Source organism: Perognathus longimembris, chromosome 10 (assembly GCF_023159225.1).
Source record: "Perognathus longimembris pacificus isolate PPM17 chromosome 10, ASM2315922v1, whole genome shotgun sequence".
NCBI classification, from domain to species: Eukaryota; Metazoa; Chordata; class Mammalia; order Rodentia; family Heteromyidae; genus Perognathus; species Perognathus longimembris.
Window position 1 is genome coordinate 32865754 of NC_063170.1, and position 27938 is coordinate 32893691.

At 36.2% G+C, this 27938-nt stretch overlaps 2 protein-coding genes across 14 annotated transcripts in view; one reads left to right on the forward strand and one right to left on the reverse strand.

Moving 5' to 3' along the window:
- Nucleotides 1–10029, forward strand: part of Ccdc66 (coiled-coil domain containing 66) — a 37338-nt gene extending 27309 nt beyond the window's left edge. For 4 of the 5 annotated variants that reach the window (XM_048355772.1, XM_048355774.1, XM_048355775.1 and 1 more), the window contains 10 exons: nucleotides 210–460; nucleotides 622–706; nucleotides 1994–2155; nucleotides 3672–3816; nucleotides 4486–4623; nucleotides 6184–6674; nucleotides 7724–7770; nucleotides 8441–8664; nucleotides 8884–9005; nucleotides 9768–10029. In XM_048355772.1, the coding sequence (XP_048211729.1) occupies nucleotides 210–460; nucleotides 622–706; nucleotides 1994–2155; nucleotides 3672–3816; nucleotides 4486–4623; nucleotides 6184–6674; nucleotides 7724–7770; nucleotides 8441–8664; nucleotides 8884–9005; nucleotides 9768–9854 (1752 nt within the window). In that variant the 3' untranslated portion in view covers nucleotides 9855–10029. The remainder of the gene's footprint in view (nucleotides 1–209; nucleotides 461–621; nucleotides 707–1993; nucleotides 2156–3671; nucleotides 3817–4485; nucleotides 4624–6183; nucleotides 6675–7723; nucleotides 7771–8440; nucleotides 8665–8883; nucleotides 9006–9767) is intronic. The other variant, XM_048355773.1, reaches the window with a different exon arrangement.
- Nucleotides 79–27938, reverse strand: part of Tasor (transcription activation suppressor) — a 69584-nt gene continuing 41724 nt past the window's right edge. Inside the window, exons 15-25 of one of the 9 annotated variants that reach the window (XR_007212327.1) lie at nucleotides 24036–24433; nucleotides 22787–22931; nucleotides 22026–22085; nucleotides 17781–18709; nucleotides 16180–16302; nucleotides 15457–15616; nucleotides 14467–14575; nucleotides 13016–13194; nucleotides 12709–12873; nucleotides 11912–12111; nucleotides 79–393 (exon numbers count right to left, since the gene is read on the reverse strand). Coding sequence is in view for 8 of the 9 variants with exons in the window: in XM_048355764.1 (XP_048211721.1) it covers nucleotides 11359–11834; nucleotides 12709–12873; nucleotides 13016–13194; nucleotides 14467–14575; nucleotides 15457–15616; nucleotides 16180–16302; nucleotides 17781–18709; nucleotides 22026–22085; nucleotides 22787–22931; nucleotides 24036–24433 (2744 nt within the window). In the remaining variant the exon portion in view is untranslated. Of the gene's footprint in view, nucleotides 394–10833; nucleotides 12112–12708; nucleotides 12874–13015; nucleotides 13195–14466; nucleotides 14576–15456; nucleotides 15617–16179; nucleotides 16303–17780; nucleotides 18710–22025; nucleotides 22086–22786; nucleotides 22932–24035; nucleotides 24434–27938 lie in introns of those variants that run through there. The other 8 variants (XM_048355769.1, XM_048355767.1, XM_048355766.1 and 5 more) reach the window with 8 other exon arrangements.

A 27938-nucleotide genomic window follows, 5' to 3' on the forward strand; every position in this document is an offset into this window, starting at 1 on the left:
TATTGTTTTAAAATTTTTAGAATTTCCCAAATGTTTCAATTTTTCCAAGCTAGGTAGCTAAATATATAAGGAATCAAAGCAGTTTTATTGTTTATTTTTATGAGGCTTAATTGGCTCAGTGCTAACTTTTCATATTTGATTTGTAAATTTGGGATTTTTCATTGGAATAATTGGAACCATTCTTAGGCATTCTTATTTGTCACCATCAGAGTCAGGAACATGACAGATGGGCAGTGCATTTTGATTCATTAAAGAATCATCCTGGTTCTCAGTCTCGGCTGTCATCTCAGTTCACACCAAAACACCCGGAGTACTTCTGTGTCTCCCCTGACACTCAGGATCTGGCTGATGTCAGCAGTGTATATACTCTTACTCCTGGAAGTCACATTGAACCTTCAGAGGAAGAGCATATAGTAAAACCTGTTAGCGATGTTGCTGTGGCAAACAGTCAGAAAACAAAGTAAGTCCATTCTTAAGTATTTACTGATTTAAGAGTGTGTTTTAATAGAATTGGTAGTATGTCTAATTGGTTTTAGGCTGGTATTTTTGTGTGAAATAGAAATGATTAGTAGGTATATCTCAAGCGTTTATTTTGTTGAGCTAATTTTTATGTCTTGCCAGCTTCCTTCGTTCTATGACTGCTCTCTTAGACCCAGCACAGATTGAGGAACGGGACAGGCGGCGACAAAAACAGTTAGAACATCAGGTATTACATTGTAAAACATGTTTTACCTTAGTAATGGTTAACATATACACCTAAGTAAATGGAAATGATCACTTTGGTATAAGCTTATAAACCAAGGTCCTGTTCCATTCTATGATAAAGCTAATCCCTACCCACCTTGGATTGTGTTAGTGTTTGTGCCATTGCTCTCCAGTAGTCTTTAACATGTAAGTTCTATATGTGCATTTTTTACTGTTTTTAGGTTAGTACTGGTTATTTCTTCATCAGTTTATTTCCCCAGAGTTCTGTTTAGGCTGATAATTCTTAAGAAAGAATGATATGGGGGTTGACATAGAATTTTGATTAAGAAATCTAGCAGATATTAAGACATTAAAATTCCTTAGTCTAATATTTAAGGGACTTATTTCTTGTGATGGTTCTTTTTCTGTCCCCTTCTAAACTCAAAACTGTTCTGTTTTGTGTGTTATTGCCATTTGGTCTTACTTTTTTGTCTAAGCTCCTAACTCCTGGGCTCAGATCATCTTCCCATCTCAACCTCCTGAATGGCCAAGACTACAGACAGGTACTAGGTATTCAACACTACACCAAGCTGCATAATTCTTGAAGCACTTTAATCATGAATATGGTATATTTAATTTAGAGCATCTAGCTGTTTTGGAGGCTGAGATTAGAGGAATCAGATTTCAAAGCCATCATGAAATTCCATTTCAGTGGAAGAAGCTGGGCATGGTGCTGTGCACTTGCCATCGAAGCTATTGTGAGAACCATAAAATAGTAAGACTATTATGGCCAGACCCTGCCTCAGAATAACCAAGACAAAAAAAGGTCTGCAGGCATGGCTCTGTAGAGCACCTACCAAAGAAATCACAAAGCCCTTAGTTTAAAGACCTATAAAAATAAAAGAAAAGAAAAAAGAATTAGAGGATCTGCTGTTTAACAAGCAGTATTTAAAGTATTGAGATTATTTCTTCAGTTGCTTTTCTGTCTTTTTTTTCCCCTTCAGGTGCTAGGGATCAGGCCTAGAGCTTGATGTATATGGTAGGTAAGTGCTCTATGAGCCATACCTTAAGTTTCATTCAGTTATTTTTCTATCAGTTCTAATGGCCATAGTAGAGTTGAAGAGGAAAAAAAATGTACAGCTTAATCAGACAAACAGATCAAATGAATTACAAATTTGTCATTTTAATTTTACTCACATACATAATACTTGGAATGTAACTATTGATAAAACTTCAATTTGTTCTCATCACCAAAGCAAATGCTCTTCTGATTTTTGTGATTATGATTTCTGTATTTTTTTATGACTAGAAAGCAATCACGGCGCAGGTGGAAGAAAAGCGCAGAAAAAAACAACTGGAAGAAGAGCAAAGAAGGAAGGAAGAACAAGAAGAAGAGCAACGCTTATTACGAGAACGAGAAGAGATGCAGAAGCAGTATGAAGAAGATATCGTTAAGCAAAAACAAAAGGAAGTGGGTATTTACATTTAACTATTAGCATTTTAGAATTAACAATGTATGTTTTCAGAGGAATAATAACTTTGAAGTTACTGACACTTCAACTCAGGGCCTCTTGGCTTTTTTGCTCAAGGCTGGCACTCTATACTTAAGCCATACCTCTACTTCCAGCTTTTTGCTGGTTAATTGGAGATGTGTCATTTCTGCCCAGGCTGGCTTTGAACCAAGATCCTCAGATCTCAGCTTCTTTTTTTTTTTTTTTTTTTTTTTTTTTTTTGGCCAGTCCTGGGCCTTGGACTCAGGGCCTGAGCACTGTCCCTGGCTTCTTCCCGCTCAAGGCTAGCACTCTGCCACGTGAGCCACAGCGCCGCTTCTGGCCGTTTTTTCTGTATATGTGGTGCTGGGGAATCGAACCTAGGGCCTCGTGTATCCGAGGCAGGCACTCTTGCCACTAGGCTATATCCCCAGCCCCCAAGATCTCAGCTTCTTGAGTAGGTAGGATTACAGGCATGACCCACTGGTGGCTAACAATACAAACTGTATTTTTAACTGGTGAAAACATAACTGGAGATAATAAAACTTTGGATAAAAAGGAAAATAAGAGAGGAGCTTAAAAATTTTTTTTCACATGATGAAGTTCTCAAATGCTGTATTGACTGGCCTTTGTACTAATGAAAGATGTCAAGATGAGTTATAGCATAATGCTAGTCATCCAAATATGTGATTATGATCTCCTTCATATTAGGGGTGTGTATATTTCATTTGTAAGCCATGATTATATTGTAATTACATATAGAAGAGAAATGATTGGCATTGCTATCCATACCTACCAATAAAAAAACTCATTTTTGTAAAATGGCTGGAATTGATGAAAGTTTGTGGCTCTATTAGTGGTCCTCTTTGCTAAAATAACAGCCAGTTCAAAGAGTATCTCAGTAGCTAGGAGAGCTTTTCTATTAAATGATTTAGACATGGTGAGTAGATTATTGTCAGGTGCCATGCTTGAGCCAACTCACAACGAGTAGATCATATAGTAACATTCAGTTTCCAAAGAATAAAAGTTTATCAATAGAACATTTTCTTGTTTACTCCCACTTGGCATTCTTTACTGAATACTGGCTGGTAAAGGGACATGTGGTATGGGTTCCCATCATTGCCATAAATCATCTAAGGCTGCTACTTTTGTGTGATAGCACATGAGAGAAATCAAAGTATATTTACTTGTACTGCAAAAGTCCACACATGCTGTATTCTATCTTTGAAAATTTACTATAATCTTAATAGAATTATGGAATTGGCTGCCTGTTTTTAAAACTTAGAGAACACTAGTAAGCCTGAAATGAGCAGAAAGATTTTTTGTTATTTCCCATAGAAAATATTAGAATGTAAGTTCCAAAAGGGAAGGACTTTGGCTTGTTAGCTTTGTACCACAAGGGTTTAGACAAGTGTCTGATACCCAGGAAAGCTTAGGAAGTACTAAGTGAGAGTAGTCAATTTTATTTAATAACTGTATACATGTCTGTGCTGTTAGGAAATCATGACTCTCAAGACAAATGAGCTATTCCAAAAAATGCAGAGAGCACAGGAATTGGCACACAGACTGAAACAAGAACAGAGAATCCGAGACTTGGCTCAAAAAGGACATGATACTTCTAGATTGGTGAAAAATCTTGGTGGTAAGTGATTAACCAAAATTTTATAATTTTTGAAGATTTTAACTGTTTTTAACATTATTACATAATAATATTAAAAGGATTTTCAGCACTTCAGCTAAAATAAGTCATTTTCAGTGTCTTTTGCACACAAAATTTCCTACATATTGTTTATAGCAATCCTGACACTGATAAAATGATACACATTTTTTACAAACAAAGCAGTTACTGAGTGATCTCTGTAAATTCAGTAATGGGTAAGAATGCAAGAATCTTTAAATGAAAAAACAATTGGGGGTGGGCAGTCCTAGGGCTTGAACTCAGGGCCTGAACACTGTCCCTGGCTTCTTTTTGCTCAAGGCTAGCACTCTGCCACTTGAGCCACAGCGCTGCTTCCAGCTTTTTCTATATACGTGTTGCTGAGGAATCAAACCCAGGGCTTCATGTATATGAGACAAGCACTTTACCACTAGGTCATATTCTCAGCCCTAAATGAAATTTTTATTGCAGTGTTCATTCCAGTTGTCCTATGTTACATATACTGTCATGCATGCATATATTTTTCAGTACTGAATCACATAGTCTTGAAAGGTGGGCAAATACTATCACCAAGCTACATTCCCAATCTCCTGTACATAATTTCTCTTAATAATACTGTGTATCATTTAAAAAATATTTTTTTCCCATTGCCAGTAGATGCAATGCAAGTGGATGATAGGGTATCCACTAACATTTCAAGTTCAGGACATGACTCTGATGAAGCTGTCGGCAAAATGAATACGTGTATCAGTTCTACCATCTCTTCCAAGAAAGATACTGGTGTGCAAACAGGTATTCACATAGAAATTTTACTTGCTGTTTCCTTAAGGCCAAAGCATTAGCACTATTAGTTCCATTTTAAGTGTAAAACTTTGAGGTTTATGAGAATAAAATGATCTATCCCTCCACTTTTAAAAAAAAAAATGATACTGGCTTGAACTCCACCATAGCTTTCTGCTGGTTAACTGGAGATAGGGAATCTTAAGGACTTTTCTGCCGCAGTTGGCTAGCACAGCATCCTGAGTAGCTATGATTACAAGAATGAGCCCCCAATGCATCTCTTGGTTTTTAATTTTTTGCAACAGCCTTATTTCAGATGAGTCATGTAAATTTACCTCTCCCAGGACCTTACAGGTTTGGCAAGTGGTTTACCATTGAGCTACAGCTCCTCCACAAAATTTTCCCTTCTAATGGGAATAATTTAAACATTTTTCAGTATATTCCTAATATGTGAGCCACAATTAATTTTAGAACATTTCCAACACTCAGATCTAGTAACCCATTAATAGTCAGCAGAGGAATCTCATGTTATAGAACATTTCATGTTACTAGAATTAAAATGTTCTTATGTCTGGCTACTCTGATTTAGGATAATGGTAGTAAATACATTATTCATGAATAGTATTCTATTGTATATATAATACCACATTTTCTCTTAATGATTTATGTTTACTTATACTTTTGGGCTATTGTGAATAATGTCGCTTTGAACATTCATGTACAGATTTTGTGTAGACAGAAGCATAGAATTTCTGGATCATGTGATAATTCTGCCAGACTGTTCAGACTCCAAAGCAGTTGTCCAGGGTCCTAGTTTCTCCTTGTGATTTCCAATACTTGTTATATGGGTGGCATTTTAAGTGGTTCTGAATTGTATTTCCTCCTGAATTGTATTTTATGAGCATCTTTTCTGTCTGGTTTTCAATTAATTTAAGTAATTAGGCAATGCCTTGGGTTGGGCATTGTAAGTCTGTTAAGACTTGGTGGCCCATTCTTGTAATCCGAACTAAAAAGGAGGCTGATAGACAAATCCCCGAGACTTTTATCTTCAGTTAACCAGCAAAAAGCTAAATGTGGAAGTGTTGTTCAGGTACTTGAGTGCCATCCTTGAACAAAAAGGCCAAGCAGGAGCACAAAACCGCAAGCCTCAGTACTAGCACAAGAAAAAAGAAAAGTGAAGTAAGGTCTCAAAGAGATAGTACATTCATAGCCTAATTGATTATGGTAGTAAAAGGTGTTATATACTAGTAGTGGAATTAGCATTAGTAAAGAAATTGATACATGCTATTGTTTAAATTAGCTTTTGAGGACTTTATGGCAAGTGATTAAGCCATTTACAAAACAATAAATATAACTCCATTTACATGGGGGACTCAATTTACATCTACAGTACTGAGTTTATAGAAACAAAGTAGCATACTGGTTACCACAGGGGTGGGTAATAAGGGGTGGTAGTTTGTTTTAAAATTAGGAAAGTATAACTAATAAAATTGTTTAACATTTGAGAAAAATTATTAAAGTAGTAAACTTTATCTTTATGCTTAAAAAGTAATAATCTTTTGTTTTTTTTAGATGACTTAAATACAAGAAATTTCACTAACACATTATCACATTGTGGATCAGTGATAGAAAGGGAAAATACACATTGTTCTTCTCCTGAGATTTCTGTAGAATTTGATGGACAGCTTAACACTAAAAAAGACAAGCAAGGACTAAGTCAGGATAGAATAGCCAACTTAGAAAAAGAAAATAGCTGGTGTAATGACCAGTGTAATCAGTCCATAACAGAGAAACAAACAAAGCTCCTGAAGAAATGCCCTAAAAGGCCTGCTTGGAATATAAATAAACCTCTCAAAAGGTATGTTCCAGCATCAGAAAAGTACCCTAAACAGCTTCAAAAGCAGAGAGAAGAAAAAAAAGTAAGAAGGCAGATGGAGTTGCTTCAATTGGTAGAGAGAAATAATTCTGAACACCTTTCTCAAAATAGAGGCACTTCGCCAGAACATTTTCATTCATCCTATCCTGAAACTGAGTCAAAGATCAGGTGGCATCTAGTGAACAAGGTAAAGTTCTTCTATTCCATTTTTAAACATGCATGAATTTCTAAATTAAAAGCACATTTCTTGGGGCTGGGCATGTGGCTTAGTGACAGAGTGCTTGCCTAGCATGCATGAAGCCCTGGCCTGGGTTTGGTTCCTCTGTTACATAAACAGAAAAGGCCAGAAGTGGTGCTGTGGCTCAAGTGGTAGAGTGCCAACCTTGAGCAAAAGAAGCTCAAGGACAGTTCCTAGGCCCTGAATTCAAGCCCCAGAACTCATAAAACAAAAACACAAAAAAAACCCTCAATTCTCTAAGACATGCATGCTTTGATAGAGCTGTTGTCTAAATGAGTTACAAAATTTTGTTAGGGATCAATCTGCTGTCCATTTTTTTGTAAACAAAGGCTTATAGGAACACAACCATGCTTGTTTTATGAATCATTTGTGAGTGACTTTATGCTGCCAGACCAGAGTTGAGTAGGTGCAATAGAGACAATATGGCTCCAAAAGCTGACAAAATGTATTTACTACTTGGCCCTCAACAGAAAAGAATCTCTCAAACAAGCTGGGCTTGGTGATTCCAGGTAACAGCAGATAGAAGCAGGTACCAGCAGTATAAGAAGGTGGCTGGGTAGAAGTGAGACCCCATCTGATGAGATTAAAAAAGGAAAAGGATGCGTGTGCCTCAAGTGGTAGAGTGTGCAATGGGCTAGCAAAGTTTAGGCTCTTAGTTCAATTCCTAGAACCACCAGAAACAAACATTAAACTTCAAGAAACCTATTTTAGCCAAGCATGGTAGTGTACACTTGTAATTTGTTTCAGCACTTGGGAAGCTAAGGCAGGATTATGAGTTCAAGGCCAGACTGGGCTACACAACAAGAGAAATAACTATATACAATGAACAAAAACAACAACAAAAATCCTGTCTATATAAGTAGCCAGTTAAAAGACAAGGAATTATGAGATGTGTTTGACTGTGGGAAAATATCTTTTTGACCAACACTATTAGAAATAGATTTCAAGTAACATAGGTATGTGGTTTCACGCTTTTCTATACTTACATATCCTTTTAGGAAGAAGAACCTATGAAAATTAATTCAAATTCAATCAGTGAAGAAAGGTATGTGGATTACTTTCATAGGTACAGAACACATGACTCCCAAGGTTAGGCACAAAGATGTATAATGATAAAAATGTGAACGGAGTATACTTACCAGATGAAGGTTAGTGGCTTAAGGGATAAAATAGCTTTTAGCTGGACTGGGCTTAAGACATTTGGATGACATTCTCCTATCTTCAGGTTTAGCTAAGCAGTTTTTATTTGCCTCATATATGACCAGTGAAACTGGCATTATGCTTGGATTGAATCAGGGAGGAAAAGAAGTGGTTGAAAAGAATGGTAGGTACTTTTAGCTTTTTAATCTGTCTTTTGTGTATGAGCCAGCTGGTTTTGAGCTGCCTCATTGGCCTTGTTTCAGGTGGCAAGGACATTAATTTATGAGAAATTATCTATGGAGAAACCAGACTTGCTAGCCTATCCAGAATTGTATTAATTCTCCCCTTTGTATTGAGGACATATATGTAGCTAATAGAAACTCAAGTGAATACCCTTCTCTTGCCCTGCTTCATAAATGAAACTTTTAGACTTTAGCTTTCCTTACATGATATTCCTCAAAGTATAATTACTTTTCAGTTTTTGGAGATGTAATTAAAAGAGATGTTTTATTTTTAAAACCTAAAATTTCTTATTCAAACCTCCTGGTCTGTTGTGCTTTTATTTAAAAAAATAGGTTACAGTCATCACCAGTTCCAGCAGTGAAAACCAGAACTCAACAAACTCAGACTAATACCTTACACTTACCACTAAAAAACAGCTACAAAAGAGAAACAGTGTCAGAAGATGGCGAAACACCTGTGATGTTTGAACCATCCAATTTTATTCCTTATGTTCGGACAAATGAGATATATTATCTGGATCCAGATGCACCCTTGTCTAGGCCTTCGACTGATCACGGTAAATAAACCACATAATTGAAGATCTGTGAACCCCCAACTCTAAATTCAAAATTAGTAATTCCTACCCTTGGTTCTACAAAGCATCTCAGCTTTGTCTAATAAACCTAAAAGACTTTTAGAGTATGTAGAGGGTTTCTAGGAAACAGATTTACTAATGAGTCTTGCAGCAAACTATTCAGAAAGATATTTGGCTTTTATAAATTTTGTCTGGTTTCAGATTGTAGCCAAGAGCAACGACTTGCTCTTGGCTCTGTCAGAGATCCACTTCTTAATCCTAACTTGGTAAAGAACAGAGATCGACAACAAGCAATTCTTAAAGGACTTTCAGAACTACGACAGGTATGAGATTTTTTTGGTGTGGTGATGTACATGTGCAACACCCAAGAGGCAAGGAATATCACAAATTCAAAGATGGCATGGACCCTGTCTAAAAAGATTTTTTAGTATGAAATCATGAAACAGTCATTATACTGAGATAATTTTATTATTAAGAAGTATGTACATTTAAACATCAAAACATGATCAATAAGGTCCTAAAACCAAAGACAAAATACATAAGTATGTGCTGGCAGCCTAAAACAGTGTTGTCTGTCCCAAAGAATATACTTCAGTATGAAATGATTGGGTCTAACAGACTCACCAAATGTTTTGCTCTCTCATTAAACAGGTTAATATCTAATGTTCAAGATTATGATAACTTTGTGCCATCTTTGAAACCTCTACCTGGACTTTAGTTCTAAGTTGGTTTTGTAAAATAAACTTTTCTTTAAGAGTCCAGTCATTTTCTAGTGTACGACCTTCTAAACAGCCCTCCCCCCCATTTGCTTTAAAAAGTTGACTCGTGTTACTTATCCATTCTTTCCCTTCCCAAAACTAGAAAATCATCCCATACTCTGGCTTTTTTACTCATTTGAAAATGATAAGGACTTTGTGAAGTGCCCATAAACCTACCTCTGAATTAAAAACCTGAAACTCTATGCAACTGATTTGGGTTACTTACAGAGCATGGAGGAAGGAGTATGATGTAACGGGCACCCCCCAATATAGTTCCTACACTTAGCAGAACTAAAATAAACACTGGATATTTCAATGTTTTTTCAGGGCCTTCTCCAGAAGCAAAAGGAGTTGGAAACTAATTTCATGTCTTTAGCTGCAAATCAAGAAGAGAATTTTAGTTCTTCATTTTAAATGTAGAAAGTCATTTTTGTCTTCTAAACAGTGCTCATCACTCAACTGTATTTTAAATAGCCTAGATTTCTTTTTCAAAAGCTCATATAAAACTTGCACATTATGTAGTAAAATGCTTTGATTTTTTTTTAAGTTATTAAGAGCTTTTGTAAAGTAAACTAAAATAAAAAGCCCTAGTAAAAAAAATTTTCTGTTGCTTCAGTCTGGTCATTTAAATTCTGTACTTTTTCCTCACCATAAACAGTCTGGAGTTCCTGTTTAACCTACTGTCTTTCGCACTTGTTGTTTAGAAACTTGAGGTATAAAAAGGACTGTTAAAAAAATTATCTGGTGGCTCATGACTTACAGGTGGCTGAGATCTATAGGCTATCAGTTTCCAGATACCCTTGAGTTTGAATAAGCCAAGTGAGAGCACAAGGCCCTGAGTTCAACCCCTAATACAGGCACAACCAAATCTTCACTTTTACTGCAATACCAAAAATTGCATTTACACTACTTTGTTTCTTTTTCTTTTCTTTTTTGCCAGTCCTGGGCTTTAGACTCAGGGCCTGAGCACTGTCCCTGGCTTCTTTTTGCTCAAGGCTACCACTCTACCACTTGAGCCACAGCAGCACTTCCAGCTTTTCCTGTATATGTGGTGCTGAGGAATTGAACCCAGGGCTTCATGTATGAGGCGAGCACTTTACTACTAGGCCATATTCCCAGCCCCTAGGATACTTTCTATAGCATTTATTTTAGAAACTGCAGTTTTCATATTGAGCTAGCAGGCAGCCACTCTTATCTGTGAATAGTACTGCACCATGGTTTAGAGTCATATCTAAAATGTATTCTCAATTTCCTAAGTCTATAAACTAAAACTGTTGCAAATTGTCCGGTGCCTTTGATAGAAACAAGTACTAATTATGAATTTTAAAACAAGAATCATAGAAGCTCCGAAAATCCTAATTCCCCAGAAACTTCAAAAAATAATGCTGCTTGATATTATGTACATGAGTTTATTACCTAGATGAAACTGCACTGTTACAAAGATACATCTTGAGGTATAGAGCCAAAATCCTATAAATATTAACATCAACGGCTTATACCTGTGTAAAAACACTATACAAAGGCTTTATCTAAAATAAATAATTGACACTTTGTTTCAGCAAAATCTACCATGAGAGGAAATAAAAGTAAAGCCATTGCTGTTTACTTCTATTAACATCTAATTTTACATATAAAACAGACTTCAATTTGAAGTGCAACTACGGGGTAACAAATGTGCCACAGATAAAACGTGCCAACGTGAGATAATTCAAGTACAATATGTTAAAAAATATATATTTATTTCAGTTTTAGATGCTTCAGATGTTACAGGCCATCATGATTTAAATAAGAGGGAAAAACATTTTAGAAAGGATAACCTTTTGTTTAAAGAATGAAGTATAAATTGTTAGTTCACTTTTAAGAAACAAAGTTCACAACAACCTATAAAAAAAAAAAAAGCACAATCATTTTATTCCCCTTAACTTAATGGAGATTTCTCTCTAGTGAAGCGTTTTGTAAGAAGATAAAATGTTTCATTTTCTTGAGACTGATTTGATGAAAGGGCATATGGTGTTCCCAAGAATGTCTGATGAGTGAGAACATTAAAATGACTAACCTGATGGGACACACTCAATTCATTGTGACAAACCCAAGAATGGCTATAGGAATCTTGTTCTGAATTGCTGTCCTCTCCTTCAGCGCAAACTATATGAATAGGAGCTCTCTCTTCACAATCAATTTGGTAAGTCTTATCTTCTAATAAACTTTTTTGCACGTCAAGAGACGATTGCAATTCAATTTGAATATTCTTTTTCTGATCTGTTCCACTTGATCCTTTGGTCTCTTTCGCCAATATTTCTGAATGAAAACTGCTGAATACTTCTATATGTGAGATTTCGTCCCCTGAATCCAGAGACATATCCTCTTCGTCCTTTTCATCGTTTTCTAAAAGAGCTACATTTAAAACACAAAAAGTCCTCCTCTATTGAAATACACGGTATATTTAAGTTTTAAAATTATACACTACTCACACAATATAATGCGTCAGGATCTGCAAGTCCACAATCCCTTAAAGCTTGGTCTTCTGCCACAAGTTCACTTAGTCACAACACTCACACTAGATGTGAATGTCCAGATAATCCGATGCTACAAGCTTCTGCGAAATGTGTTCACGTTTAATGTTGGGAAATCCCAACTCCCAGCTCCAAAGGGGTTAATGTCAAAACAGCATCTAAAGTTATACGGTAATTCAGTATTTCATAAGACAAATATAAAATAAAAGTTTTGACATGTAGCTTTATTGAATTAGTAAACCAATTAGTTCTATTGAATGTTTGATTATCTCTGCTTTTCAAAAACAATTTTAACAGCCTTCATTTTACATAAAGTCTGGAACAAAAGCAGAGGCCATCTCTTCACCTTCTGTGAGATGACTGATCTGTATTGTCTTGTAATATTGCTTCCTACACAGAGGGAGATTTAGCACCCCAATGCTAAATCCTTATATCTGGCTCCCTACTTTTTCTAAACTGAAATCCTTCATTGACAGTAGTAGTCAATAAAGTTTACATACCTTCAAAGATAAAGGGCATATTCCAAAGTATGCACAGTCTACAAGTACAGACAAATGCACACAGCCTTTTAACAACTTTTATTGACTACAAGTATAATGAGCAGATCTTGTATATGCTGTTTTAGGATGGCAAATGCCTCAAAATACTTCCCCTGAGACTTATACACTGGAGTGAGTGGTTTCAAAGTAAGTATTTCACTATTTGATTAACCATTCTGTCTACCTTAAAGTAAATGAAAGCTACTGAAAAGTTACCTGACTGGGACTCAAGATTCTCAGTAGCACCAAGCGATGGGAGATTTTCTTCTGGGATTAAGTTGTGATAGCCCACAAGATTTTTGAAGTTTTGCATAAAGTCTTCAGTAGTTGCAACTACTATTCCATTTTCTGGGTAGCTGGAAAATATCTTGATATTCTTCTCTAAATTAAAAAAAACAAAACTAAGAATATATACATGGACAAATAATGCCTGTCCAATGTTCAACAAGCCCCTTTCTTCCACATGTTCAGAATCAACCACACCCATTCATTCAGTTCCTCAAAATTTGAGAATACCCTCTACCTGTTAAAAAGATGATATGTCGTTGTTGTATGTTTTGAGCCTGAAGTCTGATAAGGCAATCCAATTCGGGAGCATTTCGAGTTTGTGAATCACAACTGTGATATGACAAAATTTCAACTAGATGTTTCTTCTGATACACATTCAGAAGTGTTAACAGACTAAGAGCTTTGGCATTCAACCTGTGAAATTAAGCAGAGTTATCTACATTTGCACTTATGGGCAACCCCGTTACTGGTATGTGTGTGTGTGTGTGTGTGTGTGTGTGTGTGTGTGTGTGTGTGTGTTGTTGGTAGAGGTGTCTGAACCTCAACTAGGCATTTGATAAATTACATATTTTTAGCTTTATAATTTGGACCTTAATGAAAAACATAAGAAAAAACTTTCTATATTGCAAGGCAAAAGGCAATGGTTCATAGAAATTATTACAGTACAGAAGATTAAGGCCCTGCTATTATTAGAAGTTACATCTTTGTGTCTCAGTAGTTATAGTCTAAAAAAATTTGCTTTATGCCTACTTCAAAGGCTTTGAAGATAACAAAGTTCTAAAAGGTAAAAATCCTACACAAAGCTAAACAAATAAAATTATTTAGCCCTGCATTTCCTAAAGATTAATGGCACAAAGTGCCAAAAGGTATTACATAAAAGTTCTATGATCTAAGCTTAGGAAACACTGACTGTAAAACAATTTTGAACTAGTTTCTGGAATCTGCAATAACATTTTATCGAAACCTTTTTAGGAAGAATACAGCATCTCAAACTAACCAGTTGTTCATGGAGCCTCAAGTAAACCAGTATTCCAGGAATTACTTCTAGGCATTGACAGAGTCTCTTCTCCCTACCCCCAACCCCCAATCAAATTATACCGGGTTGAATCACTTCTCCAATGTATGGTTGTAATTAAGATTAGCAGCATAAAGTAGCCTTTAGACAAAAGCCTGATCTAGATGTTATATGCACTTCAATTAAAGAGGAAAAGAATGATCCATGTGATCATCCTAGATCCATAAACATAAATCCAAGTTACCTACTCATGACCAGAACTACACCAAAGGTCTGTCTAAACAATAATACCATCTCCTCTTAAAAAGGCTAGAATAACTCAGTATCTACACTAGCAGTCAGCTACTGATACCTGTGAAAACAGCCGTGCTCATAATCCACAAATGGGGAAAAATGAGAAAAAGCAATTTTATGATTTTTTTTTTTTTTTTGGCCAGTCCTGGGCCTTGGACGCAGGGCCTGAGCACTGTCCCTGGCTTCTTTTTGCTCAAGGCTAGCACTCTGCCACTTGAGCCACAGCGCCACTTCTGGCCGTTTTCTGTATATGTGGTGCTGGGGAATCGAACCCAGGGCCTTATGTATACGAGACAAGCTCTCTTGCCAGTAGGCCATATCCCCAGCCCCCGCAATTTTATGATTTTAAAAGCTATCAGTCATTTTCTAAGTTTTACCTGCCCAGTTCCTTCAGTTTTTTCTGAAACTTGCAGTGTACTTTCCACTGCCATTTTCCTTCTGGAGTGCTAAGTTCTTCAAGGAATGTCAAAAAAATTTGAAGGCTCTCTGTAGAGACAACGAAATTGTAGAAATGCTTGTTATTAATTAAAAACCTCCTTTCTTACAGCTTCATTCATCCCAAAGAAAGCTCCACATAGGCCTAACTTATTTTAAGAATATAACGTCTATGCCTTAAAACAAACAAAAAACTAAGAACAATAACAGTAGTAGAAAGAATCAGATTGTAGGAGTAGGTACTTCATATCTCATTTACAGGCACCTCTTTTTTTTGCCAGTCCTGGGGCCTGAACTCAGGGCCTGAGCACTGTCCTTGGCTTCTTTCTGCTCAACGCTAACACTCTACCACTTGAGCCACAGTGCCACTTACGGTTTTTTTCTATGAATGGTGGTTCTGAGGAATTGAACCCGGGGCTTCACGTATGGGAGGCAAGCACTCTACCACAGGCTCCAGGCACCTATTTCTAAAGACTAAGCAAATACTCCGGAATAAGAAGTGATAAAATCTCAGGAAAAGATGGAAGTACACTAGATAATTTAGGAATGGTACAATATAGATAATGCATTAAAAAGAACAAGTCCTCAGTTTTTTACTCAAAATCAAGGAAACAAAAAACAAAAAACAACCAGGTGCCAATGGCTCACATCTGTAATCCTAGATACTCAGGAGGTTGAGATTTGATGATCCTGGCTCAAAGCCAGCCCAGGCAATCAAATCTGAGAGACCCTTATCTCCAACTAGCCATCAAGAAGCTGGAAATGGAGGTGTGGTTCAAGTGGTATAGTACCAACCTTAAGCAAAAAAGGTAAGGAATAGCTCAGACTGGAGTTAAAGCCCCAGTACCAGCACATGTGCACAAACACACATAAAAAGAAAAACTAGAAAAGACAAGAGGCAATACATACTGAAAAGAATGCAGTAATCTTACCAACTGTGACAACTTCTGGATTTAGAATTGATTCATCTGATACAATAAAACCTCCAGATACAAATAATTCATTGTATGTATGATTTTTAACATCATCCAGACTATCAACACCAGCAAAACTAACAGAAGGGAGTTTCTTTAAAGTCACCAAGCGAGGTACCTGTTTTAAATAACAAAACAAAAATACAATTAAGGATGAATAAGGATTCCAATATGAAGTAATCTAAGAGGAAAGCCTAATAAAATGCAATATAGTTCACTTATGTTAGTGACTTGCCAGATGCAAGTCACCAATAATATATCCAGTATTGTTTCCTAAAATACACTAGTTTAAAATAGATCTGAAAACACAAAATGGACAAATGGTAACCTATCTGTAACCTAAGACTGTAATCAGTATTTGACACAGGGCAAACGATTATATGCTAGGGCAGTCAAGAAACCAGAAGACTGACTGAATACCAAATCCAAGAGAAAAGGTAGACATAAAAATGTATCTGAGAGCACATCCCCTAGCATTCAGAGATTCAGTGCTTTTGTTATTTGACTTAATTTGAGTGACAAAAGGACTACAGAGATTTACAGAGCTACAAATGACTCACTTGCACAAGCAAATTTACGGGTAGGTACTTAAGATTTATCTTTCTTAGCTTATTTTTATTAACAGTTTTAGTCCTATAGACAGTAAGATTCAGAAATAAAATAGGGACTTCATAAGACTACCTTATGAATGAAACCTGCAATGTCTTCATTTTGGATAATAATCAACAGTTTATCTAGTTTTGATCTTCTTTCCAAGAACTGTTCTGGATGACATTCTGTATTGCCTAATTTGACAAGATATTCCTGTGGAAGAAAAACAACAAATCAGCACTGAAATGCTTTTGTGTGGGTGAACAAATTCAGCAGTGGTACTGACTAGACATTATGTTAAAAATGAACTATACAAGTTGCAGGTGGGGATGGGAGGGAAAAACTAGAAGAGACCAAGGAAAGAATGACATTGTCCAAAAAGAAATGTACGCATTACCTGACTTATAAAACTGTAACCCCTCTATACATCATCTTTATAATAACAAGAATATAAAAATTCTTTTTAAAAAGCTTTTTTGAACACATCAATTTAACATTAGAAATGCAAGATAAACGGGTAAGAGTTTCTGAGCTACTCTAGTTTATGAGAAACCTATCTACAGTCTTCCTTTGCTTCTGCTAATAAAAAAAGCAAAAATCCCACTTGTAGTTAAGTAAATACCAAAAGTGAGAATAAGCACTTAAAACTCAAGGCATTAAAATCCTATAAATGAGTACTACTTAGTAATACTAAACCAGATATTATTCCAATGTGCTGCAATTCATATTCCTATTGCTGTCTAATTTTACATCTCTATGTCCATACCTAAGTGTGTGCTTAAACCAAGTACCGATTAGTGTACATCGGCAGGGGTGGGGAATAAACATCTAGCCCAAAGGCCTGCAAAATCATTTAGCACATGATGGAACAGACATGTGTTTGCCTGCTGTCAACTGCCTATTGCCTGTACACCTGTACTGATAATTTCATATGGCCTGCAATGGTGTTATAAATATCCAAATGCCCTTTAGCAGAATAAAAGTTCCCAATCCCTGCTGGTAGACAAATGTTCCTTCCAGTGAATTTTCTTTCATGAGTGGGAAATCAAGACTATCACATTTTTGATCAATAAAAGCTACAGAAAACTGTGATATGGCCAAGGTATCAAAAGCAACCAAAGAATGTATCAGTAGATGAGCACTGGATCTTACACGGGAAAGCAAAAAAAAAAAAAATCTAAGGAACAGTGCACAATAGGGGACACACACAAAAAAGAGAATGCATCATTAGACAACCTTTGGACAGTTTTGTTCTACCTGACCAATAAAACACTATATGAGGTGAACACAGGCAACTTACTTTAGCTCTGTAGTTTTCTTTCTCCATTAAAACAGAAAACCAAACAAGTCACATTTTAAACCTCTGAATCAAGTTTTAAAATATTTGCGGCACATACACACAGGATGATTTTATTTATTTTTTTGACCTATGCTGAAGGTTGAACACATACTAGGAAAGTATTCTTGTCACTGAATTACAACGCTACACCTAAAGATGTTCTTTAAATTTTATATAAAGTAAAACTGAATTTTAAAGTACTGTATCACAGGTTCTGAGTTTAGTTCAATTTACTAATCTTTTATTCTATTCTGAATTGTCAAATTATAAAAATGTATGGTCACCTTTTCTAATTCCATTGCATAAAGGTCAGACAAGACAATATAAATAATATTACATTCCATATAGTTACCTTTATTTCTTTAGAGAGCATACACTCTTCTTCTTCATGAATATAAAACTTCACAGTATTTTTCTGGACATCTTTCATGATTTTAACCAAACTATTAAATACTTCAGGCTCTAACTGGCTTATAAAATTTGAAAGAGCTGGAGGGGTAGAAATAGTTATATCACTAGGTGATTTTGTTATTTCTTTTTCTAATGGTTCCCTAGCAATATCACCAGGTACAATATGGTCTGAAGTCATCATTAGCTCTGTAGCATGAGGTGGCTGGTTCATTTCTATTTCAGTCAAAGTTGAAGAGGAATGTTGTTCATTAGAGTCAATGTCTTTTAATCCATCACTACAAAATGGCTCAAGGAGGTCTTTATTGTTGAAGTCACTTGAGGAAACTGATATGACATGCCTTCCCATTGTATTGAATGTTATTGTGGTACCAGAATCATTAAGATTGATGGGAGGCAAATTCCCACCCTTGACTGATGCATTAATAATAATAGTACTTAGTTTTTCATGCAAACCATCTACAAACTCCTGTACACCAGCTTTGGAAGTCTTAGAATATACAAACTCAGAAAGTTGTTGCATCTTCTTTTGTGGTGTACAGACAGGTGCAGATATTGTACTAATATATGAAACATTCGTTCGCTTCAGAATCTCTTCTATCTTCCTAGAAAAGACAATGAACTCTCCTAACACTGTATTCTCTGTAGTTTCACTCTTTGCTGGAGGCTCTGCTGCTGGCACACACTGTTCTTCAACTGTCACCACCTGACCTGTCAATATGTCATCCTCATTGGTGCTCTTTAGTGTGTCTGTAAATGGAGAGGATGGAAACTGGTAATCAGAACTTCTCTGTCTATTTATTACCCGCGGGTCGTTTGGAAAAGTTTCCTGTGGTGGCAGACACACCAGTTGCTCTTCTGGCGATTTCATACCTACATAGGAAGAGGTTACTATTACAAGAACAATCTAAAAACAACAGCATTCAAAACAACAAAAACCCTCAAATCAGAAAAAAAGGTCAATTATATATTTGAACTAATTATGCACTGAACAACAAAAATTTCAAATGCAAGCCTTGTTTGTTATGCTCTCTACTTGTGGGGTAGGCTTTGGATTTCAGCAAGCAGATCAACATTCCTCTGCTTTCGAAAGAAAGTGCAAGGTGCAAAAAATGCCAATTCTGCATCAACAGTGGCTAAGTAATTTGCTTTTCTGCTTCCTTACCACTTTGAAGATTGGGTTTTATCCACTTCTATATTCCTTACTAGGTAATGATATTACCTCAATGTTAGAATTATGTATAAGGCAACTGAAATAATGCCAAACAAATGCTGTGGGAGTAACTATCAAACATTTAGGATCTAAAAAAAAAATCAATCCTACCTACTTTCACACTGGCTATCACATATGGGGTTGGCTGGTAGATTTTCTGCAATATTATGGACTTCATTTTGTCAGGAAAAAAAGCTCAGTAAGGTAAGAAGGGAACAAAGATAAATTAAACTAATACTTTTCCTAAGTAATTTGATTTTGTTTGAAAATGATTCCAATTTTAGATAAAGAAATGTTTCAGTTAACCCATGCTAACGGGACTACTTTTTACTGGTGACATTCAGCTCAATACGTAAGATCAAAACATGTACCTTAAGTCCATTTTTAATGAAACAAGGTGAAATAGTGAGGGGTAGTGACAAACACCTATAACCTTGGTATTTGGGAGGTTGAAAAAGAGTGCTGCGACATGGGCTAACAGTGAGACCTTATCTCCAAAAAGGAAAAAGAATCACTAGACAATAAAGACCATAACACATCTAGCCAAAAAAAAAAAAAAAAAAAGCAAAAAAAGTTGCGTAGAATTAAAACTGTATAAAATTGGCAAAACAAAACCCAAGTATGGGCTGGGAATATGACCTAGTGGTAAAGTGCTCGCCTCATATACATGAAGTCCTGGGTTCAATTCCTCAGCATCACATATATAGAAAAAGCCAGAAGTGGTGCTGTGGTTCAAGTGGTAGAGTGCTAGCCTCTGCCAGGGACAGTGCTCAGGCCCTGAGCTCAAGCCCCAGGACTGGCAACAAAACAAAACCCAAGTTATACAAAATTATCCAGGATTACTCAATGTCCCAAATACGCTCCTTAAATCTACAACATTAACATGCAGTTCAGCAAACACACAAATGTCACAAAGATGTTAGGTATGGTGACATCTGACCTTGGCCCTGCCCTTTTTTCTTTTCTTGCCAACCACATTCCCAGCCCTGACCTTGGCTCTTTAGAGATATAGATAGGGAGGATCCTTGGTCCAAGACCAGCCCAAAAAAATGTGAGCCCTTATCGCAACAAATAAGCTGAATGTATTAGTGTACATCTGCGATCCAACTATGCAGGATCACAGTCTAAAGCCAGAAACAAAAACAAAAACAAACACTCCCTTCACCCCCCAGTAAAAACCTCAAGAACCTATCTAAAAATTAAAGCAAAAATAAGGCTGGGGATATGGCTTAAGTGCTAAATGGCCTATAGAGCAAGTATCAGGCTGAGTTCAAGTCCAGAAGGGCATTATAAGAAATTAGTAACGATGGGTGAATGGGTGAGCCATTGGAGAAAAATATTAAAATGGATTATTTTGTTCAGTATTTTTTAACTTAAAATTATGTGCCATGTCAAACATTTGATTAAAAAAAAAGAATTACCTTCTTAAAAAAATGGGATAGAGACAACCAATATTTCTTAAATGTACTGATTTTTACTTTTTTAAAATACAAATCCTCACTATGTATTCCAAGCTGGCCTGGAAAAGCTAGTCTCAAAACCTCATGTACTTTCACCTCACACCTTATCTCCCAAGAACTGTAGTACCATGCCTGGTCTTAAATCTTTAAACAAAAACCTGCTTCTAAAATATATAACCTTCAGGGATGAAAATCAGCTTATTACTGAAGGAATATATATATATATATTTTTTAATTTCTTCGATTGTAACTTAAACCCAGTTGGTGAAATTTCCATAATAAGAAACCCTAACCAGGGGCTGGGGATATGGCCTAGTGGCAAGAGAGCTTGCCTCCCATACATGAAGCCCTAGGTTCGATTCCCCAGCACCACATATACAGAAAACGGCCAGAAGGGGCGCTGTGGCTCAAGTGGCAGAGCAAAAAAGAAGCCAGGGACAGTGTTCAGGCCCAGAGTCCAAACCCAGGACTGGCCAAAAAAAAAAAAAAGAAACCCTAACCAAACAAATCCCTTACACAAATGCACATAATCATCACCTGATTTTATGTGGCAGGATTGTTACTATATGATTTCACAATCACCAACGTGTGTGTTGGTCCTGGGGCTTGAACTCAGGGCTTATGTGCTGCCCCTGAGCTTTTTGCTCTAAGCTACAGCTCCACTTTTAGCTTTTTGGTGGCTAATTGGAGATAAAAGGTGTCTCACAGACATTCCTACAGGGCTATCTTGGAACTTCAATCCTCAGATTTCAGCCTCCTCAGTAGCTAGTATTACAGGCATGAGCCATCAGTGCCTAGCTCAAAAATTTCAAAGAAAGTTTCAACTTAGAAGAAACCTATACATGAATACCCATAATCATGATTTTTTTGTAAGCAATTGTCTTGGGTGGTGGTCACACTGTATACATATATTAGGCTTCTATAAGCATATATACTTTCCTGTATGCCGTATGTTATTCTTTTTGTTCTTTATAAATCATTTTCTGGAGGAGATAAACTTTTTCTTTTTTTAATTCCAAAAGAATAAGATCTACTAAGTCATTTGGTTTTCAGTATCAATTAAAACAAGCAAATATTTTTTTTAAGAAAACAAGATTTCTTTAATAAGATACAAGCTACATAAAATGGAAATAAACAAAACTATCCCCATCAAACTCTTAAGCAGGAAAATAACATCGAGAGATGTCTGCATAAAATTATCTTAAACCAACTATATAGATATTATATATTATAGTCTTTTGAGATTCTCATTGGATATTTTTCAGAAATGCATTAGGAAAACTTCCCAAACCATAATCTACTGTAAGTGAAGAAAATAATCCATGAATACTTGGTGACTTCCCTAAAAACTCCATAATAAGAATATTTGATATAATTCAGGTTAATGATTTAAATATAAATGATACTGTCTGAAATTCTCTATATTTAGAACTTTAAAGCAATGTCCTACTAATGAAGAAAGATAAAATGCAAGAAGCAATTCTGAATAATTCTGAAGCAAAGCAAGCCTTCTCACCTGGTGCTTGTTTCTCACCATGTTTCCCGATATGGTCTTCTGGACTTCTTGCATTTGCTCCTGAAGGAAAGCAACCATTATTTGTAGACTCTCTTTCCTTGACCCCTATTAAGAACCTTTCACATAACCGCAAATGCTAAGAAATCAGAACATTCTATCTTTTGCCTAAGAGAAGAGTTATTCAGAAATGGGAAGTTGATTCCCTTTCCATTCAGGTGATGAAAGCCTATCAACACCCAGACATACTGCTTCAAATGACTGACAATCAAGTGTGAAAGTATTTAAACGAAGAATTGTTAGGATAATCATTAGCTATCAACTTTTCTATGTGTCCCACTCAAGTTGGTTTCTGCAGCTCAGAAAAGAGTACCAATTCCCTTGCTATTATCATGGCCAGGCTTCTTGCCCTCTCTAGCAAGAAGAGAGCAATGTTTTAAATCCTATGGAAACTCTAGTCTTGAAAATTCTTAGAATCCTTAAAGGTCTCATAGGTTCTAAGTTACAAGAAGGCAAATGTTCAGCCAAGTTGCTCATTTTTTCCTTTCTAAATTTTAAATAAAGGTCTTTAAAGAAATGAATAGCAAAGTAGTGCCATGAAAGCATTTCCAAAAATATTTAACAAAGATGAATACAACCTGGGAGTATTAAGACCACGTACTTATACACAGAGAAACTATAGTATTTTTAAAGGATAATCTTTAAATAGCTGCCAAACTATTTTTGCCCAATGGTCTATGCATTTCTTGGGATATTTGCATTACCTGTAATGGGAATCAATTTCCAGTGTATTTCAGTCTCTTCAACATCATTTGACTTAGACTGTTGTCTGTGGAATCCATGTTCAATGGGATCAGTGGGACACAAACTGCATTCTTCAAAATTACTGACGTTAGTTAAATTTGCATCCTAAAAATTCAAGTACATATTCAATAGCTTTATTTTCAAGTCATTTAAAAAGAACAGACAACTATTTCTCACAGGGAATTCCAACTTCAGTTTAAGTATTAGAAAAGAGTAACAGTAATATAATAAATTAACAATACAAGACTAGATAGTCTATATAATAGACTCCAGATATTACTTTGGTAATAATCTAATGCAGTGATTGATAAACTTTTAAGATACAGAACCAGACAACAGATAATTGAGGCTTTGTGGGCCTAAATTCTGTCATTGTAAGGTAAAGGTAGTCACAGACAATACCAAAATGAAGGGGCATAATTTAGTTACAAAACTGGTCAGCTCACTCTGTCAACTATGTATTAAATATATTAGAAAGTATTCATAACAGATTAATATCTCAATGCCTACTATATATTCCTCATCATATAAGCCTCTAAATATTTCACTCCCAAAATAAGCATCTCAAAATTACATGGAGAATGGCTTGGATTGACTTTTACTCAAAAAAAGAGAATAATTTAGAAATAAGCCTTTAGGAACATGGTGCCATCTAGTATTGTTATCAATTGATGCAGACATTTCTTCTAGGAGACAACACTGTTTCTCAGCTAGAAATCAGTATTCTAAACACACACCATAATTAAATTGGATTCCTATTTGCATGAGAAATACAAAGTACCTAACCTTATTTGTTACATTGGTGCACTGAGTTCAGTTGCTTCATCTGCTTCACCTTTGAGTTTTGTTACTGCCAGCAGAAAGTGGCCAAAGTTTTGAGGACTCAATTTTATTATGAAACAATATGGAATTAACTCCCAATGTGCCATTTTTGACAAACATTGTCCAGCCTTACTTTCATCACAACAGGGAAACCTTAGACTACATATAAATCCTAAAGCAGGGAGGAAAACAACTACTTCAGCATTTATCTCTTGGTAACAGGAAGTTATAAGTACCCTCCAGGACAGACATCTTTACTTAGAAGTACTTGTTAGTTCTTAAATAAAGAAAAACAAACAAATACCCCAAAGTGCGCACACACACTCTCTCTCATATACACACTTTCTGACAAATATAAACAAAGATAACCAAAAAGCATATGCTCACTTCTATCAAATGTAGCTTATGGTCAGTGCCTACTTCACTGGTGGAAATAGTAACAGGAAACTTTAAAGATGTGTCAACTTCTAGCAGTGGACTCTGAGCATTCTTAAAATGCACACTTTCAATTTTTGCACAAGTAGACTGCACATAGTCTTTCCTATCTTCTGTACAGTTTAATTCATATTCATGTCTCAGTTCTTCACAAGCATCATCAGTACTCAATCCTAAGGCTTTGTTCACTGTGTCTGTCAGGGATGCATCAGAATGGCGTGCATTTGCAAGTGTTTCTGAGAGCCAATTAAACAATGTATTGACGTTAGAATTATTGGAGTTAGAGGTATCTTGCTGTTGTAGTCTCAAGTCACCGTCATGTCCAAGTAAGACAACAGGCTCTGGAAACTCTGAGAACAAAGAAGAAAAAGTTATTTCTTGAAGTTTCAAAGCCCCTATAAAAATGTTAACAAATCAAATGCACTATAAAAATTATGTTTCAAATATATTTTGTTATGAGAAGAATCCATCTTGGCCACATAGCACCACTGTCTAATTGGTTGGGAGTGGCTAGACAACATGGCCACATGTATCACCCCAGCTCAGAAAGAATAAAAGCAGCAGATAACAACTGCCATGGAGTCTTTATTTGTCCCTAAACAGAGAGAGAGAGAGAGAGAGAGAGAGAGAGAGAGAGAGAGAGAGAGAGAGAGAGAGTGTGTGTGTGTGTGTGTGTGTGTGTCCTGGGTGCTTTCCCTGAGCTTCTTTGCTCATGATTAGCACTTTACCACTTAAGACACAGTTCCAGCTTTTTTTTTTTTTTGGTAGCTACTTGGAGATAAGAACCTCATGACCTTTACTGGACTAACTGCCAACTATGATCCACAGATATCAGCTCCTTGAGTAGCTAGAATTATTAGTGTGATCCGCTGGCAACTGGCTAAACTCTATTTGTATACTAAAATAAATCCTTGCTAAAACTATTTGAAAATTACTTTTAAAACATCCATGGCAGCCAGGTGCTGGTGGCCCACTCCTGTAATCCTAGCTTCTCAGCGGGCTGAAATCGGAGAATCATGGTTCAAAGCCAGCCCAGGCAGAAAAGTTCCCTGAGACTCTTATCTCTAATGAACCACTTGAAAACTGACTGAAGTGGCCATATGGTTTAAAGTGGTAGAGTGCTAGCCTTGAGCAAAAAGAGCTCAGGGACAGGGCCCTGGTCCTGAGTTCAAGCCCATGACCACCTCCACTCCCCAAAGTAGAAACTCAAATTAGGCATAGATTTTTACAAATATACAACCATATACAAATATGGCCCCAAAATTTTACACAAAGGCTATATAACTCTTACTAAGTGAAAATTAGTATATCATAATTTAACCATTTCATTAATAGGAAGAATGAACTCATGCATTACATTGTAAATATAGATAACATATATTAATAATTGTAACTGGGGCCAGGCATGGTGATATAAACCTGTAATTACAGCTATATTCAGGAGTTAGCATGAGATCCTATTTGAAAAACAAACTAAGACAGTGAAAGAACTTAGAACACAGGTCAAATACTACAGAGCTTGGCTAGAAAGCCAAATGCCAGGAATTCAGTCGTTGGTACCAAAACAATTAAATTAAAATTACAAGTTAACTTTAAAAATTAAACTTAACTATAGTTACCTTATTAAACTTTACTACCAAATCACAATGAGATAGTCCACAAAGAATAAATATTTGCATTATTTATTTTTCCAATTGTTAGGAGATATAAACTACACTTAAAATACTTACATAGGATTAAAATTAATTTTACTTCTATTTCCTCAATACTTTTGTCTGTAAGGCACTGGCTACACTCAACATCTAAAGCTTAGGCCAAGTGTGGTAACACACACCTGTAATCCTAGCATTCAGAAGGTAAAGCAGGATTATCACAGTCTCAAAGCTAGTGTAGACTATGAAGAGACTGTTCTTTAATTGCTGGGCCCCAGCGGCTCATGCCTATAATCCCTACTCAGGAAGCTGAGATAAGAGGAACATAATTCAAAGCCAACCCTAAACAAAAAAATTCACAAAATCCACATTCTCCAAAATAATCAGCAAATAGCTGGACTGGAGATATGATTCAAGTACTAGAATCCAAAAGAGCAAACAAGCAAAGCACAAGTAACTCTGGCATGGGGGAGGGGAGGAAGATTACAAGTAACTCTGGCATGGTGGGGGGAAGATTGTTAAACCCTATCTTAAATGACAAGAACACTTATATTCATAATAAAGCTAGGATACTAGAGATACTGAAGAAATCTCCATCAAACTTGCACCAAAACAAAAGGGAGTATGCGGTAAAACATATTAAGACAGAGTTCCCAGCATGTATAAATTTTGCTAATTTCCAGTGCCAACATATTTAATACATTTTCAAAGAGAGCATTCAGAATGTCATGTGCACTGGGCGCTGGTGGCTCACGCCTGTAATCAATCCTAGCTACTCAGGAGGCTGAGCTATGAGGATGGCAGTTCAAAGCCAGCCTAGGCAGAAAAGTACATGAGACTCTTATCTCCAATTACCCACCAAAAAACTGGAAGTAGTTGCTGTGGTTCAAGTGGTAGAATGCTAGCCTTGAGCTAAAGGGCTCAAAGACAGGGCTCAGGCCGAGTACAAGCCTCATCCCATGACTGACAAAAAAAGTAATGTACTTTAAAATGCTGGAACATGATTAGGTAAAAGCTCGAGTGGCATTAGGATTCTCTATGTAAAAGGGTACAATGTATCACAGCAAATATAAAAGAAATGGAGTACATACTAATTTGAATTGAAGTCTAATTACAACTCTATGTAATTATGACTAATAATATAAAAGTGTAGAGTGGGAAAAATTATCTGCAGGATCACAAGCAACTTTTGGAGGTAATAAAAACATTCTATATAATGGAGTAATGGTAACATAACGATTAAAACTCCTCTACATGTATACTTAGAATGAGCACATTGTATATAAATTAAACCTCAAAAAGCTGATTCCAAGTTAAAAAGGAGTACAAGGTTATAGAGGGTTTCTTTTTTTCTTTAAAATTAGACTGGGGGTGAATTCAAGATAACCCTTCCACCTTTTCTCACTTTTGTCTGAGATAGTCTTGCTATATTTATTTAGGCTGGCCTCCAACTCACAATCCTCCTCCCTCTACTTTGGAGCAGCTGGGATTACAGTTGTGTACCATCATGCCCAGCTAAAGATTATTTTATGAGTGAGTTTACCACCAAATCAAGAGCAATGTTTTAAAAGAAACAAAAATGTACAAAATGACCAAAAGAAAAAAAGACTAAAAAGAAACAAGGGAGAAACACCTAGAAATCCAGTGTGAGAGCCACTGCTCTCAGTTTAATCTATACTTCTTCCACCACCATTTCTCCCTTCCCTAGTATTTAAATTGTTGATGGTTTTCACCCACAACCTTTTCACATATAAAGAATTGTCAGGCCGGGTGCCAGTGGCTCACACCTAGCTACTCAGTTGGAGGCTGAGATCTGAGGATTGTGGTTCAAAGCCAGCCTGGGCAAGAAAGTCCATAAGACTCTTATCTCCAAACTACCAGAAAACTGGAAGTGGTACTGTAGCTCAAGTGTCCAGGCCCAGAGTTCAAGCCCCATGACTGACCAAAATAATAATAACAGTAATAATAATAATTGTCTGTTACCAATTAAACTAACACCCAAAATGGATATTTTATTTACTCAATGCCTATTGCATGTGCTCTGTGCTAGGGAATTCAGTAATATTGGTTAGAATTAAGTCAAAGTATGGATTCTATTATTTATCCAACTATTCTGCTATTTATCCAACTTTAGGTAACCTAATATAACTTACCTAAAATGGATTTTTCATTTACAAACTGAAGATTATAGAACTGAGAACTG